The sequence below is a fragment of the Cricetulus griseus genome, chromosome 2 (genome assembly GCF_003668045.3).
Source record: "Cricetulus griseus strain 17A/GY chromosome 2, alternate assembly CriGri-PICRH-1.0, whole genome shotgun sequence".
In the NCBI taxonomy this organism is placed as follows: Eukaryota; Metazoa; Chordata; class Mammalia; order Rodentia; family Cricetidae; genus Cricetulus; species Cricetulus griseus.
In genome coordinates, this window is record NC_048595.1 from 81,996,268 (window position 1) to 82,018,150 (window position 21,883).

Below are 21,883 nucleotides of genomic sequence, written 5' to 3' on the forward strand. Positions count from 1 at the left end.
ACCCACTCCTTGTCCGTACCCAGCAAAGGACAAGGCCTTCTCCCCCAGTCAACCAAGCGCACCCCCAAAACTACTAGTTTACCTCACTCTATATAAATCAGGCAAACTATGTAGACACCTATGTCTTCCAAACCCAAGCTCAGTTTGGGACCAAGGGAGTTCAGCTTCCTTGACAGTCAAATGGAGATACTGCCTGCCAAGAAAGCTATTCATAAGTTCATCCCTCACTGACTCTCCCACCTCCATGGATTTTGATTTTATGAAATCACCAGATAAGGTCTGTAGACCATCTTCTAAGTCTAAGCTGCCTCAATGAGAGATACACAGAGCCAGAAAGGAGAATATCCTGAGGTTGGCGTTGGGCATGGCATTTCTTTGAGGTTTCTGGTATCTCCCATAGCTCACAGAGGTAGACTACAACCAAAAGGGAAGGATGCTGTCAACACCCAGGGAAAAAGAAAATGAGGTTTCTGAAGGCCACATCTGGAGGCAACTATGAAACAGTGATAAGTGCTTTTAGAGGTATTCTGAAATGAAGACTGCTCATATCCACAAATGTGATCCAGCTCTGTGTCCCAGGGACTCTATTTATTATACTAAATTCCAGACATGGCCCAGAGGGCAGCTTGGGCTGTTTAACAGGAATTGTTCAACAGCAGCTGCCAAGCTAATTCCCATTCAGGAAGCACTGTTACATCATTTTGTTTGATCTTCTCAATGACTGTAAGGCAGAGGGGGTTAAAACAAGGGCTCTGGTGAACTATTCAAGGCTAACATGGGACATGAGGTTTTCTGCCTGTAAGGGAAGACCCCTGCAGAGTTTTGAGGCCATGCTGGTTTGCATGCAGTAAGTTCTTCCAATAGATTAGCAAGGCAAGGTTTAAAGAAGAAAGTTTTCATGCTTGTTGGGCCTCTGTTTTCCATTCTATAAAGAAGAAATGTTACCTGCCTGTGGTGATGAGTGTGAAGTCAGCCACTACACTAACTTCCTAAGACTGTGCCTGAACCAGAATGTTGAATTCTAGTAACATTCATGCAGGAGCTTATCACAAATACATGGAGCACTATTGGCACCCTGACACACCCCACAGGCACCTGACACATGCACACACAGCCCATACCTTCAGCCTCTCCGTCCTGACCTCTCACCAATTTCTTCCTCTTACATGAACGTTATAGTAAGCCAGCTTCGTCAGCAATTATAACAGATCCCAAAACCATACAGCAAGAGTTTTAGGAGCTTTAATTCAAAAGTAAATTGTTTCCAAATTCCTGTTCTCTCACCATATCTTTGAAACCATCCTCAAATTTCCTACAGTCACAGCTTGTCACCAGGTAGGAGAATGTCCACACTGTGGGCTCTTCTTTCCCAAGAAAGGGTGCTTTTCCAAGTTTGCAGCAGGCCTTGACTATCAGACAACCCCAGCAGTCATTGTACTGCAGACAAAAGATTGTAGTCTCCCAGGGACCCAGCAAAGAGACTAATCTGGAAGCTTTTCTGTGCCATCAGTCTGGAGAATTAAGTGTGCAGGGTCCCAGCGGGAAGGCATTCTGTGACTGAGCCTAAAGGAAACAGAAGTGGTTGGTGCACACACATGCGGAACTATCTCCTTCCTACCGCCCTCTGACATCAGCCATCAACTCTCGCTACAATTTCTCTGCACTCAAATTAATCCCGGGCGATGAAAAATGAACCTCTCCCCCACCCTTGCAGGCACCCTTTGCTTCACGCCCCCAGAGAAGAGTTTCTCCATCCGGCAACTGGTGAAGGCTTTTTTCCAAGTCACATGATCCAGGATGCAGGGGGAAAATCCTTCTTGGAACAGAGCTGAGGGCAGAATCAAATCAGATGAGAGGAGATAAGGTGTGATGTGGGGCAGACTATATAAAGCATGGAGCCAGGGCTGCAGCAAACAAGCAGCCACGGGGCCCCTTTCCCTGACCCAGACATGCAGATACCACCCGACTCGGTGGCCAGCCCCTGGAGAAGCACGAGGCCCTGGAGAACAACAAGCCACAGCTACTTCTACCTCAGCACCACCGCCCTGGTGTGCCTCGTTGTGGCAATGGCGATCATCCTGGTCCTGGTAGTGCAGAAGAAGGTGAGTAAACGACTTTTCTTTGCTTCTCTTTTCTTATTTATAATCTGTGTCCCCTAGAGGAACAGCTCTGGGAGCTAATGAATAGATAAATTGGGGGGGGGAGTAAAAACTGCAAATAAATACAACTATGCATATATACCGATGTCATAACAGAGAACTGTAAGAGAGAAATAGAGATGAACTAACTGCACTAATTTATAATTGTTGTAGAGGAATGTAACTGGACATGAGCTCAAAAATTTCCAGATGTTCTTGAGCCAAATGAGCAGAGAGGAACTACTGGCCTTGAGAAATGATGATTTAAGCCCAGCTGAGGCAGATCCTCACAGTAGGGAGAGAGAAATCATCTCTGTAAGGCTCTCAGCCTAGATCTACAGTTATGTCCACAGTCCATGCTCCCAAGAATTCCAAGGCCTCTCTTACTGCTGTTGGTTTTGTTTGTTGCTTGTTTTTAGCAAGGCTATAAGTTTTAGAGACTGTGGTATAGAAAATAAACAAAGCAAGAGACGCCAAAGTTCCCTCCCCAGAGCTCTGGGTATTTCAGTGTTAAAACCCACAAAAGAAATCGAAAGCTTCCTCACGAGCCACTAGCTTTGAAGAGCCCAGGGTGTTGAAAGAAATAGCTCCAAGGAACAGAGCACAGCAATGTTTTTTTTTTTTTCACCTGTACCCTCTGAGATGCACACACAACATTCAGGGCCACACTGTCTTGGGAGATTTACTTTGAAATGGGATGGTGATAAGAAAAAAGAGTTGAAGGAGAAAACCAAAATGCAGAAAATTATCATTGAGAGAGTACCAACTGTTACACACCATCTAGAAAGTACTGTGCCGTCAGCACGCATGACTCACAGGCTTGGGGTGAGATCCAGTCATCTTGATTTGGGTACTGTATGAATTGCATCCGCACCCTGGCCAAATGTGAATGCATCTGTTATTATTTCATAATTCTCACTCCTCACATTATGATCTCCCAGATTTTTTTCTGGCTTTCCTTCTTTGTCTTGGACCACAGGCTCTGCAATTGACTAGCTGTTGAGAGAGGGCTAGGGCCTTACAAGTGTCATCGAGTGTTGACATTTAAAAGAAGCTTTGAAGTTCCTTCTCCCCTGAGAGTGTAGGAAGGTACTTATTCACACTTGATTTGGCTGTCAGAGCTGGTGAGACTCATTATTTAATGGGCTCATCTGCATCTCCTGAAAATGACTCTCCTAGACAAAACTTTGGGCTCCGTTTCTTCTGTACACATTCCCCACTTTCTGTTACTGTGATTTGCAGTATGCCAGAAATGTGTTGTTTAATAGCAATGGCCAGATAAGATAGATTGGCATGGGCCTTAAGAAATTCTTCAGTTGAAGGATAGAGGTCGAACTGCTGGTTGTGGAGGAGAAACTGAGATGGAGAGAGAGGGGCGATGACGGTGCTGAGCAGAACCAGAGAGAACTCTACAAGAGTCATCATGCAATTCCAGTCAGTTGTTGAAATGATCCCTACTATGAAAGCTAGTCGGGTCTTTTACTGCCCCATCTCTGCACGTGCAGAAAATGAAGCCCAGGCAAGGGACAGGGCTTGAAGCCAACCGCCCTGAGCAAGTGGTACAGTGGGGACTGCTTGGCTCCTTTTGATTGTTCTGTGAGAATGTTGTGCCCTTAGCTTGCACTGATGCTGGCAGAAGAGTGGAGAGCCTTGGTTCCCACTCTTCTCTTAGGGACTGATCCTCTGCTACATCTATTTGACTTGCCTCCATGCCTGGTCTGGAGCGATGCACCTCACAGTCTGAGTCTATGCTTTGGTATGCTCTGATTCCATGAATTTCAAGTACTTGCTCACAGACTAGGGCTTTCCATCTTAATAGTCGTGATATAGAAAACTGAATGCTTTGCACATATCATTTCTAGTAATTCTCAGGCATTAACTCTGGTGAGAACTAGGGAAATGTGAATCCCCTCAGGCAGGGTTATCAGGGATATATACAATAGGAAGAAGGATGGGGACTGTTGGAAACAGGTGGACTTGGCAATTGAAGAGGCTCATGGGGGATTTCAAAGAAACCAAAGAGAGGGTCCAAGGAGATCAGACTCATATCATAGTATTCAACATGGAATGGGAGATGGCCAGATAGCATTCTCTGTGTACCACTGGGACTGAGTGGAGGAACTGTGGGAGTCGAGTCACTTTACTGACATACATAGGACCACCTTGAGACCATCAATGAAGGAGTGTTTCTCCAGCAAACTGAAGAAAAATATCACAGAAAACTAGACTGTCTGGTCAAAGTGGGAAATAGAAATAATTTTCAAGGAGTGAAGGAGGTGAGAGGAAAGAGCTCCATCTGGAAAATGGCAGAGTCTGAGAAAAGAGATGGAGAAATAGCAGTTAATGATGTCATCTTTGAGACTTGGCTAGAGAACCAAATAACTCCAAGTGAAAACTCCATAGGAAAGACAAAAAAGAAATGGAGACATGAATCTTACTTAGCATTTATTGAGTATCTGCTTTGTACAGGACACTGCTATAGACAATGTGTATATAGTTTTATGCAACTCCAACCTGTAGCAAAGTTCCTGCCCTTGTACTGTTTGTATAGCTTTCCCATAATATCTTTGAAGCCTCCTGAAAAATTTATATGCTTACTTACATTTAACAGAAAACCATTTGTTATGAAATATATTTACATTGCTTGGGAAACTAACCAACAAAGAAGGGGAAAGAAACTAAACAGTTCTCACACCTTGTCATCCTAGCAGCAGCCTGTCTTTGCTGAGATGGCTGCCATGAGCAAATTCCTGCATGCTCTTACATAAATCTGTATATCTACAAATACATAGCACACATGTCATTATCAGCTCCATTCTCTTCAGTTGGTGGTGTATCTTAGAGATCATCCCATGTCTGTATGTAGAAGCCTACTCTCTGCCACTGTAGAGTCATCTCTTATTCTGGTGTACAGATGCTCCAGGATTTATCTGTGCCTTGTAGGAGGCTGTTACATTTCCCTCTAGGACATTTTTCCCTTTGTTCATTTCTACAAACTGATATATGTAACTCAAGCCCCAGAAACTGGAATAGAATGTATATTTTTTTTACTTGAATAAATGTTGTCTATCAGCCTGCACAGAGAAGGAAAAGTCTACCATCAAAAGCATGTCTCTTTACATCACTATGGGAAGGAAGGAAGGAAGGAAGGAAGGAAGGAAGGAAGAAAGAAAGAAAGAAAGAAAGAAAGAAAGAAAGAAAGAAAGAAAGAAAGAAAGAGTAATTCAAGTGTATGGACACTTTTCCCATAGTGTGGGAAATACCACAGTCAGGATGAACTGTCAACACACAGAGCAAAGCAAAGGGCAAAAGCACAATAGAGTTTCTTTTATCTCCCCCTGGAAAAGAGGAATCCATGATGGCACTGGCTTCCCAGTCACTTTATTTTTTCTTGTTTATTAAGACTGTATATTATTTTATATTAGAAAGAAAATTATTTTACATGTCAATCCCAGGTCCCTCTCTCTCCCCTCCTCTCACCCCACTAATACCCTACCTATCCCATACCCTTTCTGCTCCCCAGGGAGGGTGAGGCCTTCCATAGGAAGTCTTCAAAGTCTGCTATATACTTTGGGATAGGGCCTAGGCCCACCCTGTGTGTCTAGGCTCAGGGAGTATCCCTCCATATGGTATGGGCTCCCAAAGTCCATTCCTATGCTAGGGATAAGTACTGATCCACTACAAGAGGCCCCATAAATTTCCAAGGTCTCCTCACTGACACCCACATTCAGGGGGTCCCATGCTGGTTTCCCAGCTCCCATTCACTTTACAGATAGATGTTTGAATTTTAATAAAGACTCTGGATCCTCAACCTTTGCTTCCTAAACCAGGAGGTTGGGCTTACCCAGGCTAAGGCAAGAACACACACAGTCCAGAGTGGTATAGCAAGGCCTCAGGCTGTTTGATTTTCACATACTGTATACCATTTCCAGAAAGGGAAAGCAGCTAAGTCTACCTTTCTCTTAGGGTTCTGGGTCAAGAGTGAAGTAGAGCACAAACTTTAGCAAGGCGATTGTTGGTAAAAAGTAGTATATGATTGCGGCTGTTCGGGAGGCAGCTTGTTTTACAAACTCAGAATTGAAATGCCCCAGGACATTTCCGTCTTCTTAAGGGACTCCCTGCATCTGGCTTTCATTCTATTTAAGAATTTGTGTAGTGTAATTAATTAATTAAGCTTTTCCTGATAGCTGAAAATTTTTCTAAGGATCAAGCCCTAAGCAGGGCTTTGAAGGGAAGAGTCATGTGAATTCAGGGAACTCTCCTTACTTGAGAAAATGAAGCTAATGAACTGGAGCTTCAGGTAGAATGCTCCAGAGCAAACAAAAAGTGGCTGGACTGTGCTTAGGATAAGGAGGGTTTTGTGCAGTAACTACAGTGTAAGCTGAACCTGAGAAAATTTAGAAATTGTCTTTGGTAAATGTTTAAAAATTGAATGATAAAAACCCACATAGCCTTCCACCAAAAGTGATCAAATATCTACAACATTCATGCTGCCTCTGTATGTGTATGAAAGCAAGTTGTAGGCAGTGTGGCTTTACTCATCCATGTTCTATTATACATCTTTATCCACTATAATACTATCACCATAACCAAGAAATTTCATGTTAACTCAGCAATAATCCCTAATAATACACAATCAAGTACAGTCCACGTTTCATTCCCCCATGTCTTCTGTGACTGTTTTGTTTGTTACTATTTGGGGGTCTAATCCAAACTAAGCTCACATACTGCCTTATATGTGATAACTACTTATGATTTAATCTAACCATTGTGATTTAATGGGTAGCCCTACCTGGTTGTGCATCACATGCTTGTGATCCTAGCTATTCTCAAAGCGAAGGCAAGAAGATCACATCTTCCAAACCTTCCTGGGAAACTTAATGAGACTGTGGCTCAAAATAAAAATTTTTAAAGGCTTAGGGATGTGGTTCAGTGCTAGGGTGCTTGCCTAGTAAAGGCAAGGCTTGGGTTCAATCTCCAATACCACAGGAAAACAAACAAGCAAACCAATAAATAATTGTCCTGAGAGATTATTAGAAATTCACACTTGCCTTGAAAGATGGCTCAGTGGTTAAATCCTTTGCTACCAAACATGATGACCTAAACTTGAATGTGCAAAATCTGGGTGCACAGCCATAAATCCATTGCTCCTAGAACAAGATAGAAGATAGACACAGAAGAATCACTAGCTTCTCAGTTAATTGGTTCAAAGTAAACACAGTAGTGACCAACAAAGAGACAAATATGGCAAAAGCTAAGAACTGATACCTGTGGCTGTTCTTTGACCACCACAGTACATCATTGCTATATACATACACACTCAAAGAACCATGAATATGCACAGGCACACATACCCGCACACATAATGCACACACACACACACACACACACACACACACACACACACACTCACACACACACACACATACACACACACGGGGTGGGTGGGGAGAAATTAAGACTTCCTAGCCCCATCTCAGAGCTACTGAGTCAAATCTGCATTTTAATAATCTTCCCAGAACATCTGTAAAAACAGTAAAATCTGAAAATCCCTGAGCTAACCACTATACTCACCCTTAAGTGTTGACTTTGTGGCACTGACTATTCTACAAGAGGTAGGCCAATTCTGCAGTAGAACATTTTGCATTCTGGGTCTGCCTGAGGTTTACCCATTCTTTGCGTTATTACAGCATAGTTAGGAATATATGTCTGGTTATATATGGATATATGTTTAGTCACTTCATTAAGGGGACAGCTAGCAACAGTCTGGCTTGTGAAATAGTCTTTCTCGTGAATACCTATTCTATGGGGTAACATTCTAAAGATGTGAATGTCTTCTACTCAGCAGTTTGGCATTTCTTGATGATCCTTATCTGAAACCTTTACCATACTGAGGATTGATGCTGGAAGATTATTAGATGCTGTCATTCCTTCCACTCACTCACTATGTTCTATAAGGATGAGCTCTCCATTATCAGGATAGAAGCAGGTGGAGATGGGACCCAGCAAGCCAGACAAAGAGTTGAGGCATGGCTCAGAAGAAGACAAACTGAATTGTGAGAGTGACTGTGGTGTGAACAATGGTCATCTTCCAGCACAGACAAAGACAAAGCAGGAAGTGGGACTAGATGACAAAACACACTGATAGATGAAGCCAAGAGGGCAAAGTACCAACTCCATCTTCAGAGCAGGAAGATTTCCTAGTCTCACATCTGACTCCAACTCCCTGCAGTCACCTTTCACAGCCATAATAACGTGCTTGCCTCTTACATTATGTCTTGAAGCCAGTGATGCTCAAAGATTAGCCTGTGGCCCAGACATGCTGACATAGCCAGGAGACTAACTAGAACCCAGAGCCTGTCTCAGACCCACTGAATTAGAATCCCTATTTTCATGAATATCTTACAGGATGGTAAGTCCTTGCAAGTGAGAGAAATGCTGTTTAAGCCACTGTGGTCCAAATCTCAGACTTGTCAAACCATGAGTTCCCAACAAAAATCCTTTCCCTGTGGGTCTTTGATGACTGTCATTCAGTCTCCCCTTTGGTTTCGAGAGGACAATCTGCTGTTTTGTCTTCTGTAATCTAGAGAGACAATACTGAAGAGCATTGACCTTCCCAGCCAGTATGACCACGTTTCTCATCTGTGGGATCTTTTGTAAAACTTCAGTCACTTCTCTGTGTCTTTGACAATTCCCAATTCTTGGTGTCCAGGTAAAGACCAATACCATAAGACCTGGAAAAGATTTGACTCCCAGAGTAACCTACATTAAATATTTAATCATCTTACCTTAAGGATAAAAGAGATCTCTACGTGCTGTGAGTCAGAGACCACCTTAGAAGACAGTGAAATCCAGAAAGGAAGAGGCTACAGAAGTCTTTCTAGAATATTCCATATATATTAATTGCCTTTGATCATTTCAGTAAGCAAGGATTTTGTTTGAAAAGTAAATTTGGGAGCCAAGGGCATTTGCAAACATTTATTCCATGCCCCCTACAACACTGCTCTGAAAATAAGTATACCTTCAGGGAATTATGACAAATTAAACACATTATAAGGCTCAAAGCAGTCCCTCTCAAATAGCTACTGTTTCCAAACAATTTCTAATAATTTACATCTTGGTATGACTCCAGCAGCCCAGAGTAGGTATCATTGGCCCTCTAATAACAGCAATTAAAGTAGAAAAGGAAACATTTCTACGCTAATAATTGAAATGGGGGTCATTTCACTTGGGGACAGACTAAGATCATTCTTTCCATCACGTAGAAAGAACTCTGGTACTGTTGGAATGTCCATCAGATGTTCACAGAAGTTAAAAGAAAAAAGGAAGTGTGTTTAAGGAAATGCATCAGGGGTTGGTAACCATGGTATTTTTTTTCCATGAGCTACTCTATGGAGCCGAGATGACAGCCTGGGGGTACCCATTTGTTTGCATCTAGGTCAAGTCTGTGTCCTACCTTACTCAAAGCCAAGTCACTGAGCAGGGTAGTTCTCATTTCCCCCAACCGAGGTCTCAAATTCTTGGGCAAGGTTTATTAAAACAGTTTACAGACAGCACTCAGCATAGTGCCTGGGGTCTAAACAATCTCTGACAAATTTTAACAGTCACCATCATGTCTGATAAATGTAAGCAGTCAGCCTATCCTTAGGCTTTGCTTCTCCATCGTCATATGCAAGGGCTGCTTGCAGAATAAGGAGGAGAGACTAATGAACTGCTCTGTCCTTGGCCAGTGGAAAGTTCGATGAAGAATTTTAGTCCATAATTGGCCCTTGACTAGAGTATCTTGGCATCCTTCCTTAAAAACCAACTTGAAAGTCTGAAAGATGTCTGAGCCTGTCTTTCACTTTGACTCTGGCATCACATCTACTATAGGGAGCTAGAGGAAGCTATAGAGATCCTGTGTTCTTCAACATAGGAACAGTCTCACTTCTGTCCTGAATTCCCTGGACCATGAGTAAAGGATGAAGCTATTACCCCACCCCCAGCCAGTTGTTTGGTATCTCCCTGCCTAAAGAGAAAGAAAAAACTCTCAGTTAACAGGCAAAAGGAAGGACTTCCCTTCTGTGAACAAACTCCTATCCCATACAATTGGTCCTCATCCTAGATACACTGCTTATAGATGCTCAAGGATGTTCTGGAGGCCAGGAATATCAGTATCACTTGGGAGCCTGTGAGAAATAATAGCAAGCCAAGCTCTCCCCAAACCTGTGGAACAGGAATTTGCAGATCAAGATCCTCAGCATTAAAGCTCCAGAAATTCTGTGTTTAAGCACTCTGATCTTTTCATAGCTTGTGCCACAACTCACCATTATGATTCCATTTTATTAGTAGTTCTTAAATGGCTGTTTTGATGAACCAGGTCCATAGCATATCTTCCAATGAGTGACCCAGTGAACACCACACATCACCCAAAGCTGAAAGAATGATTCTCTAGCATTTCTGCCACTAGGATGGCTCTGATGGTGTTCCCTCTTCTATTCTCTCTAAGTAACTAGGTGGATACAGGGCATTTGGTGCATTCAGTCATGTGAGGCTTCATCTAAATGGAAATAGCTTTCTTCATGTGTTTGCACTTCATGCTAATCGAAAGTCAAGCTTGGCATTAAGTCAGCTGTTTAATAAATTGTGAAGTGCTGGCTGTTGTCTCACAGAGGCAACATAAAGGGGAATTTTGTGATGTCAGGTTTTCCTAAGAAGCATGTGGGTAACCATGCAATCACAAATGTAAAGCATTATTACCCATGTAAAGAACTCTCGGGGAAAAAAAACACAACCAGAAAACAAGCAGGGGTGAAAGGATCTTCCAAAACAATTTCACATCCCTTCCCTGGAAAAACTGGGGCTCAAATTTATAAACTTTCTTGAGATTAGTGTAACACCAAGGCTTGTATTCCCAAGGCCTCTCAGGCTGGGCTCCACCTCTTGGACTAGAAAGAAACATTCTTCTCAGATAACAGTGTGTCCATAGAAGGAGAATTACAAGGTTCTTGAGGATATGAATTAAAATGATACCTTCAAATGGTCATCAACACTAGCATAAGAAAGTCAGATGGAGTCAGATGTCAACATCCAGCTTTGGTAGATGTTAGGAAACTTTCTTTTTCCATTCAAACACTCACCCTTTTCTACTCTTTATTATTATCTCAGTTAAGTGCACTAGACCTATTAGTCAAAAGGAATATGTGACATTCCATTCCATTGTGGAAATCCTCTTGCATGCCTTTATAGGATAATATGGAAAGAAGTGAGGAACACTGGACAGCCAGTCTCTGAGGACTCTGTTGGAAACCAGTGCCCCTCCATCTCTGTGGGTCACCTTCAAAGTACACTGTAACCACTTTACTCTTTAATACCCTCTGACCCTCAGCATAATTTCCTCTTCAGCAGACAATGTTTCCATCAACTTCTTACTCATTTATATAAAAGTCTGTGTAGACATTTGTGATTATTATAGAAAGTATCATATGTACTATAATATGAATGTATAAACAAATACACTTTTGTTTGTGCTACACATTTATAAATAGTTGATAATTATATCTGGGAATAAGCTTGCAATAAATCCATGCAGTCAGAGAACCAGTTTATTTGCAACATCATCACAGTCTTTGGAATATAAACACTAATTCATTCACAATGTCCAACAACAGTGGAGGTAGAAAGACATCTTCATGTATGTTTACAACACTTATAGATGAACCAAATGTGGAAAGAAAAAAAGTACATGCATTTATTCACTTACATTGAAGTAAGAGGGGGAAAAACAGTAGCAGGGAAAGAAAGCTCTTGACCTAGAGATGGAAGTTCCAACTGTGGTCCTGAGTTGCATGAACTTGTGTTCCCTGGATGAGGCATTTTGTCCTGTTTCTTGTTTGTGAAATGTGGATGGTGACCCTGCTCTTCTCTTTCCTTACAGGACTCCACTCCCAGAACAACCGACAAGGTTCCCCTTAAAGGAGGTAAGATCTCAGATTTAAGAATGAATATATAGTGAATCATGCAGATGACACCACAAGGTGCAGTTATCAACCAGAAATGCCATGACTGTCCTCAACAAAGGTGGGGTGAATGAAGGTGGGGGCTGATAGGTGTAAACTGATGCTTCTGACTCATCTGTGTAGCCCCTGATCACTGTGCTAACCCACACAAACCTCCCACCTGCCTGTAACACTCTCACTAACAACACTCACCATTGGTGTAGCCATAATGTGGACCCTGGCAGGGACACAAGGCAACCTTGCATTTAGAGCTGGAAATCCTAAGTTGGAACCTTCAGTTACACATCCCTTATATGTGAATCACAGTGCTTACCTCACTGTGGTTCTGGAGGAGCCAATCATGGCGAGTTGATCATTGCTTGGCATAGCAACCAGCATACAGTAACCATCAAAAAACTGGCAATAGCAAAAATACCTAACGAAGTTGAAGATCTGTGAAAACAGACTCATTGCCTCTACATTACCAGTCATAGAAGCTATTGATTAACATATTGTCACTACTAGTCCCTAAGGGGACATATGTACAGTTCAGTTAACAGTGAAGATTAAACTCAAGATTATCTAATGATGTCATGTCTCAGAGAATGAAAAATTAGACTTAGAGAGAAAGTGTCTTGCTCAATATCATATGGGCTAAATCAAAAGGTCCTTGACTCTGATTCAGTGTCTTTACATACCAAACATCAATTCCTGCCTAAGCCCCACCCACAACTTTCAGAGCCTAGGTAGACCTTCACGGACACCAGAATAGAGATTCTGGGCATTCTTGGGACCAGAGGACATGGAGCAAGTGATACAGCTCTTTTCTTCAAGAGCATTGCACTTGTAGTATCTTTCCTTCAGGACATCCTACTAGAGACTTAGAAAGCATAGGCGAGGAGCCCTGGATGGACAGGCCTTCTGAACTTTTTTAGACAGATGAATAACTTTAGCTTGATGAACAATATCTCAATATTGGTCCAAGTCACTTAGCCCCTAGTATGCGGTCTTATTTTCCATGCTTGTATAGATAACCAGTTATGTAATCAAGGAGCACAGTAAAGGTAGAGGCCACAGGCATTGTCTACAAAGATCCAGATTATAAATTTTCCAGGCTTTGCATGCCTTCTTATCTTGGCTGAAATCAATCCTGCAGTTTGCCATGATTTGGACAGCCAAACAACACACAAATGCACACAAATGTGCATACATGATTGCATCCCACTAGAATTTATTTACAGAATGAGCAGTGGTTGGATTTGGCCCATAGACCAGACTAGTAGACCCTTGTGGTGCAGGCAGTATAGTTAGTCATCCTACTAACTTGTTGCATATGTTCGCATGGAGCTTTGCGAGGAACAATCAGCATTGATTAAACATGATTCTCCTGGTCTATGCTTCCATTGTCCTACCACTACCTCCACTTAGATATTTCTCCTTAAGTTTGGAAGTTTTCATTTGATGAGCAGCAGTAGCCACCTTCTCTGGACATAGTATCAGTGACAAAAATAGTCTTGATTAGGCATCAGGACATCAACTGATGAGCTGTTCTTTTCTGTTTGTGGACACTCCAATCATAAGCTGCCAAGTACAAAAATGCACACTAACTAGTGGATTACAGTTAGCACTAGACCATATGGAATAGGAAATAACGAAGGAAGTTGTCCTCTTGCTGGCTAGTCAGTTACACTTAAGGTGAAAACACTCTTTTTTTGGCATGCACACCCTCCTGATTTTGGTGAAAATGACCCTCCCTTTGCAGTAAGAAATTAATATAGATAGATGCTAGATTGTTTGTTCTGTCACTTATTTTGATTTAATGATCATAAGAAGCAAAAAATAATTTGTCTTCTCTGTGTTGCTCCCCAGATTTTCATTTGGGGAAGAATTTTTTTTTCTTTCATGATATCTCAAATTTGGGGAACTGTGGATTTGACCATTTGTGAGTCCCCGTCATACCTGGCTCATCAGAACAAAAACTAACAACAAAATAATAGCTTCTGTTTAGTGTTTCTACAAACAGATTCTGTTTGTCAATGCTGACAATACCCTTCCCTTACCCCAGCTTCCTTTGGGTTGGTCTGAATACCAGGCAAAGAGCTAGCAGTGCAGGAGGGGTAGGGCATATTCCCATTAACATTCCTATTTGTTGAGCAGTTGCTGAGATCAAGAAGTCAGAGTGACTAGCAGGGGTTATGTGGAAGACAACAGTGTGGTAATGTGTGAATCCAATGCTCCCTCTGTTAGCCCTACACAATGTGCTTCAGCTCTGAGGAGATAGCATCCTGCTGTGTGCTGCCTACTCCCACTTTTAATGCACAGCTACACTTGACTTAGCTCCACAAACTTTGGATGTTGTAGCAGGGTGAAGGAGAAAGAATAACATCTGAGGGCAAAACCTGTGTCCTCACAACAGCAGTCTAGGTCTCTTTAGGAAAACCTTTTCTCCTCTCCAAACATTACTACTAAATATTCTAAATGGATTTGAATTTGGGGCTGGGAAGAGTGTTCAATGAACAGAATTGTCAGTAGGTAACGTGCCAATTGCACAGTGTGAAAGCCTACATCAGATCCCTTCACCCCCAGAAAAAGCAAGGTGCAGATATATATACCTATAATCCAGCATTGAGAAAGTAGAGATAGGAAGATCTCTGGGACCTCCTGGCCAGCCAGTCTAGCCAAACTGAAAAACTCCAGGTTCAGTGATAGACCTTGTCTTAAAAAATAAGACAGCCAGCAATTGAGGAAAACTTCCAGTGTTGACCTCTGGCCTCTAAACACATACACACACACACACACACACACACACACACACACACACACACACACGAATTCATGCCTCCACATATATATGTGGAAGGCAACAGTGTGGAAATGTTTGAATCCAACAAAATAAATAGTAGAGTTCTTCTACACTTCCCAAGACTAGAATTCTCTTGTCCTATATATATATAAAGATAGAAAGAAACAGCCTGACACTTGTCTGAAGAAAATCTTAAGCTACAACCTTTTTCACCAACAAGCTGATCTTAAGTCTAAGCAAGAAGCCAATTGTCTTCTACGAAAGGAGGTGGGGGAAAAGAGGACATTATTACAAGACATCCAGGCAGGGCAGACCTACTTTCCAGAGATTCCTGAGCAAAAATTCTAGGGATGCATGAGGTTTGCCCTAAGGACCAAAGCTATAAGGATGGGGAGCCCACATCCATGACAGCTGTTGTAAATCTACCACCTCCAGGAAGCCAGCAGTGACCAGAGCCTGGGACGCAGGCTCTGCACACATGCTGAAGTAGCCCAGCACAGGATATCCTTAGCTACAAGGAAACCACAGAAAACCACGCCTGTGTTGGTAAAGAGTCCTAATACAAACTTGCCATTCCTGGCCAGAATAGGCCCCAGCCAACTGCCAACGCACACTCACTGCACTGTGCTTGAGACTTTTGGGTCATTCTGGCAATTCAGTTGGATTCGTGGATAAGCAAAAGCACTGGGAGGCAAACCCTTCACATACTCTTCTCACTGGGTTTTAGTCTCTCCTCTAGCAGACAGGCAACTTACCTCCTACAGGAAGTCCACCGTGAACATGAAATGTTCATGCCAAAAACATACCTTCATTTTCCTGCTTGGCTGAAACTCAGAGCATCCATCTGGTCTACCTTGCTCTCCTGTGTTCCACAAAATGACCCTACCTCCTCCAATACCAAGGTTCCTGAATCTCCTCATCACCTCTTTTTTCTAATGATCTGCTTCCACAGAATTTTGAATCTCTCAAGTTGCTTGCACTCTGGGTTTATTTGTCCAAATCTCAGATTGCAGCCCCCTTCACCTGGATTTCCCAGGAGTCCCAACAGAACTTTGCTTCTTTGTATAGCAATGCCTGCAGAAAGATTTGAGACATAAAGAAAAGCTAGCATGGCAGCAAGGTAAAATGCAATGTCTCCTTGCTGGTAGCAGAGACTTCTGAGGCTCTGTCTTGTAAGGCAGGAGCTAATCCAGCCACTAGGAACTTCTCAAAGGCTAACATACTCATCTCTAAGTTCTGGAACACAGGGGGCCACTTCGACTTTAGAGCAGGTTTAAGGGGGTCATGTGACCTGGGCTGATTCTGTGCCCTGTCAGTAAAAATATGTATTTTCCCCTGCAAATGCTATGTGGTTCATGGAACCCAGAGGTCCTAAAAGCCCTAAAGAAACTTAGACATTAAAGGCAGGTTCTTGGGACTCCCTTCTGCTCACTATCCAACCTGGCCTAAATTCTACCTCTAGCTGAAAATGGACCCCAAAGACAAAGAACTAGACTGGAACATGGTACTCTTGTAGTTCAATCTTGAAACTTGAAGCAACTCTGTTTTCCTCCTACAGTCTTGAATTTCCTACTTCTGAGAGTTGGTCTCAGGGCTGAACCATATGGCTGAAACATGGAATGAATGGATTAACTTCGAATATAAAATCCATGAATTGAATAGCTATCCTAGAATCTCTAACCATTTCATTATGTTGAATTTGTACACATTTTGGCAAGCTGCCCTCCTCTGCCTCTATAACTAAAAGGAAAATACAGGAATCAAAAGAGACTGAATGTGTGGGCTCTATAATAAAGAAATAGAGGGTAAGAAAACTGAACATCCAAGGAGACTAGTTTTTCCCCAGTACTCCAATGACCCGGATCGTCTATGACCATGTGTCATAAGGAAGCAGCACTAATGACAGAGAGATGACACAAAGTGTCAGCCTGCCTTTTCCTCGAAGCCCCCTCCCCTCCAGAGAATAACCACAGACAAGTAGAGCCCTCTGTCTGAGGGACAGAGCTGTATCCAGGATGCCTAAGTCTCCAGCTTGTTACTTTTAGTTTCTGTTTTATCCTTTCTCCTTTGCAGTGTTGTGGGATGCTTTCCTCAGTGTGGTAGGGCCAGGTGGTAGCAGTGGGAAATTGCTTTTCACTGGCCACAAAGAACCTATTTGTTCCTCCATTCGCTCTGAACACGCTCAATAAAACCCACTCTTAAACCCACTTTCTCTTTCTCAAGGCAGAGCTAAGAGGAGTCAGAAATCTCTCTGCCAAAAATACCCAGGAAGTGAGTTCTTCAGACTGAAGTGCAATGGGGTTCTGGAAAGACTATCTAGGGCTCCACCATTCCTAATTCTCATACCCAAAAAGAATGAGGGGGGAGGAGAAAGAGGTGGTGCAGGGCAAAGGAGAGAACAAAAAAGATGGCAAGGCTGAGATTTAATACTAGAATTGGCAGATACAATTTGTCATTCTCTAACTCCAGAGGCTATGTTACCTTTCCCTACTATCCAGACAGTTTAATGGGGGAAGGGAGAGGCAGAGGAGAAGTGAGAAGAGCAGATAGTCCTAGACCTCAAACTGTTTCCTTTTTATATCCAGTTTTAGCCCCAGAAACAGCATCTGTGGTCTTGAATCTCTGCCAGCCAGATAGCCCAGGCCACATGCCAGAGAAGGGAACCAACGATTTGTTATTGTTTGTGTGGTATATAGAAGGCTCAGTGGTGTGCCTTATTTCACTTAATCCTCTGGCCAGCTGTCGAGGTATATATTATTTTCACATTGAAGAAGAAAGAACAGTTCAAATAGGCCTGCATGCCTGTGCTAAAACATACAGCTCGTAAGTAGCCAGGGTGAGATTCAGATGCCTGTGTCAGAGCCAAAGCCTAGCTTTCTGAGGGCGCTTTTGTACTTCCTCATCACAAATAAGATGGGGCATTGTAACGGTTATTTAGAATGTTAGAAGAGCTTACCACCCCAACAATTCCAGTTCACCCTGCCTTTAATATATGCAAACTCCAAAGAAGAACTCCGAGACAAATGTATTCATCTTACATACCACAACAGATCAGGACTCAAAGGCTTCCAGCTCCCAAAAACCTTCACAAGATTTATGTGAATTCCAACTTGATTTCAGCCTATTTTATGCATTGTTTTCTCTTTGTTCAACAATAACCATGCTGTCTGTCTGGGGTGTCCTAAATACTGTCGTGAATCCAGAGTCATCCATTTTTCCTTTTACAAATGGCCTTATAGTCTGCATTTTAAATGTTCTTTGCCTGGTGGCATCAAGCAAATGCTTATATTTGAAAGACTGTGAAATTTCCTGTCTCCTACTCTCCCCTCCAACCAGACCCCGCCAGGTTTTGGGTTCACTTTGTTCCCCAGTGATGCTGAGAGTAGAGACTCCTCTAGATGTTGCTGTTGGGATTCTCCTGGGTATTGTCCAAAGGAGATGAAATTAAAATATAGGCCCTCTATTTCTTCAAAGATTAAAATATTCCCAGGAAGTCTTCATCATTCCCTAAAAGTATCAGAGAGCCTCAAACAATTGTGTTCAGACTCTGATAGGTAATACCACGGGTTTCATTTTAATGAGCATCTCATTAGTCAATCCTCTCTGCTGTGTGGTGTCACAGAGCTGTGCCAAGACAAGAAAAAGAGTCAAGAAAAGAATGGACCTCACAGTTGCAATATCTCCAATAGCCATGTGCTGGGCCAGTTACTTGGCATCTGTAATCTTGACGTGTGTCACATCAGCTACACATATGTGTTGATTGTTACTATCCTCTCTTTGCTGGTACAGTAGCTGAAGTTCCTGGGGAGGAAATGATGAGTCCAAAGCCTTCAGTAAAACCACATGCTTTTTGAGAAGCACCATCTGCCTGGTCCTTCAGGAGAGGTTCCGCAGCACACGAGTTGACTAGATAACATGTCATCTGACGAGAAAGCCCAGTTGCCCCAACCTTTGACTGAACCCAGTTCCGAACATAGACTTGAAGCTATCTTCTTACATTCTGCCACACTCTGAAGGATCAGGAAGGCTCTGGGGCTGCTTTCCCAGCCCTTTCCTCCAGCTGAGCCCTGAGATTCCAGTTGCCATGTATGAAACCACTACAGACTCATTTCTTCCTTCATTTAACACTGCTCCACTGAAAGACCAAAAATTAGTGACAGAGTGAAGCACCAAAAGTGAGGAAAACTGTTCTGAACCCAAATCTGCTGCTCTTTTACCTGCTGTGAGATATTTGGGCTCAGTCTTCCCACAAATAAAATACATAATCTCCATTCACATGACCCTCTGGATCCATAATTGTAAAATCTCAAGGGGGGGTCCAGTTTTAAGTTTGCCACAATCCTTACTGTCTAATGCATGGTCCTTTAAATCACCTTCAGCAGTCTTCATCCCTGCCCCTTTCTCTCCCCTCCTCTTTTGGAAACAAGACACTGGAATACCACTGGCATACCTTTCTCTCCAGTTTTCCAAAGTAAAAGAGTAGTCCACCATTCTTCCAGGAGCCACAGCTTGTCAACAAAACACACAGTACCAACTCCAACAGTCTGAAAGCTGTGATGCTCAATGAGAATTTGGAGTTTTAGACTCTTGTCCTGTCTCTGTCACTAACTTTCTCTGTGACCTAGGACAAACTTGCAATGGGGGCCACATTGGGAACATGGAAGTGGTGTGTTTGCCAAGTTTGTAGAGAGGCTCTTAAAGGCAGCTTATATTTCAAAAATCATACAAAGTCTTTCAGAAGCAGGATGCTCATAACTTAGATTGCCACTGAGATGAAAAGTTTTTCCTCTGCCCCTGAGTCTCAAAAAATCTGAACATGTGCAGACATAGTCTCCAACCTGGGGTAGAACAGCAGACACATAAAAGTAAAAGTTGGAACCAGGACTGACTTCCTGGCCCCAGCTAACCCCACACATACACACACACGCATCAGTACTGGCAGTGCAGATATACATCAGGCCAGTATGCTAGAATCGTCTAGAAAGACACTTCCACATCTCAGTCTACAGTGCTCTCCATATAGATAGGAACACTAAAATCTAAAAGAGAAACTCCTAGAATCCCAACATCCAACACATCAATTTAGCCTCCATCCCCAGATAGTTCATATTCTATTTCTCAAACTAAGGTACTTCAGGCTCATATTCATTGGGAAAACAGAAAGTGGAGATAGAGTTCACAATCTGGGCACCCAATCCTTAAAGCTCTAGGACTACTTCAGGGTTCCTACTCCATGGGTTCCCCTCTAGAAGTCTTCATATCCACCATATAATGTCTTATAATAGACTTACAAGCTGATGAGACTTGAGCTACATGGCTTGTACCCCACACAATATTGTCTAGGTCATAACAAGAACCCTGTGACTTTCAAAGCAGCATACCCACTCCTTGATCAGCACTGACTGCCCAAATATTCAAGCTTCCATCTCTGTGACTTGGGTTATAACTTGGGTGTCTTTGGCGTAGGTCTTGCCATCACCATTCACCATGTGGGAGAAAGGAGGTCATAGTGTTAGCCATTGGCTGAGAACTTTTTCATCCTTCAGAAATCACTGAGATCCTTGATATTTGGGCCCCACCAAGCATCTGTTACTCTTCTTCTCTGTCAACATATCCAGATGTGAAACAACACATATGTTGCCTCTGGGGTCTTCTTCAAGCTCAACAGTGCTACTCTCTCAATAAACAGCCCCCTCCTTGAACCAGCTCTAGCAATGCCATTCTTAGAAGGAGAATCCCACATTTCTGTTTTAACATGAAACCATCTAATAGACTCTTTAAGAACAACTAAAATATGTCTGCCATTTGACTTCAGGAAATGCAAATGCTTCAAAATAAGATTGCTTTTTTCCATCGTTGGTTTTCTCAGAATTACAACTGAGGTTACCCCACTATACACATGAAGACCAAAGGGGAAAAACAGCAGAAAAAAGCCAGCATGTGTGAGAGGCAAGCCAAGGCTTGTACGCTACCACCATCTGTTTGTAGGTGTTCAGCTCTTGCAGATGTCACCGCAAGCCACCTGATACAAAAGGGGCCTTTGGACAAGAGAGATAGGGTCTGTATTTTATGTGATATCCTGGCTCTCATCAAGGTCATGAGTCCTACTTTCCCATCTAACTTTGACAGAATTTGTGAAAATGAGGACAATGTTCTTGGGGGGGGGGGTAAGCATCCCTACTCACTACACTGGTGCTCTAGGTACTGAGTAAGCCCCTACTGAGGGAAATAAGAGAGATGCACTAAATAGCTTCATTCAGAAAATGCTTATGAAGCATCTTCATGGCTGATCAGTAAGAGAGACTAAACAGAAGTTTCTGCCAGGACAACTGACTTGATGGAGGAAGGGGTTCCTGGGGTCAGGAATGGGAGGTGTTCAGGTAGAAGCATATTCATGTGGTTGTTTAGAGGAACTGCAAGCTGTAAAACTCTAGTCTACAGCTACAGGGAAAAAAATCTGTTTGGGCATTAAAGTCTCATTGGCTGAGTTTTAATCTCCACCTCACCAGCAACTAACTGTGTGGCTGAGAAAAAAACCAGTTAACCTTTTAAAGACTAGGGTTTCCTATAGACATGATAGAAATAACTGTAAACTGTATCTCACAGGGCAGTTGTGAAAGTGAAATGAAATCATGGCTGTAGCATGTTCAACAAAGTACCACAAAAATAGTCAACATTTGTTATGATGATGGTAGTGATGGTGACACTGATTACTATTAAGACATAGAGTAAAAGGAGATGAAGGATGGAATGGGCTGAGACTAGAGAGATCAGGTAGAGTTAGAACCCCAGAAGTCATGAATGCCACCTATAGGAGCTGTAGATAACAGAAATCAGAGAATGATTGCCAGCAATGAGAGCCAAATTTGCATCTCTCTGATTTCTTCTGGTTGATGTTCTATAACCTCAAAGATGAGACTGGATAACAAGGAGTGTAATGTAGTCACAATCCATTAAAATATCAC

The 21,883-nt window shown here is 42.6% G+C and overlaps 1 protein-coding gene across 1 annotated transcript in view; it reads left to right on the forward strand.

Annotated features, from left to right (window-relative positions):
- The first annotated feature begins 1,892 nt into the window (after positions 1 to 1,892).
- Positions 1,893 to 21,883, forward strand: part of Tnfsf8 (TNF superfamily member 8) — a 24,505-nt gene continuing 4,514 nt past the window's right edge. The window contains exons 1-2 of the mRNA XM_027400265.2: positions 1,893 to 2,102; positions 12,055 to 12,097. Coding sequence (XP_027256066.1) covers positions 1,893 to 2,102; positions 12,055 to 12,097 — 253 coding nt within the window. The remainder of the gene's footprint in view (positions 2,103 to 12,054; positions 12,098 to 21,883) is intronic.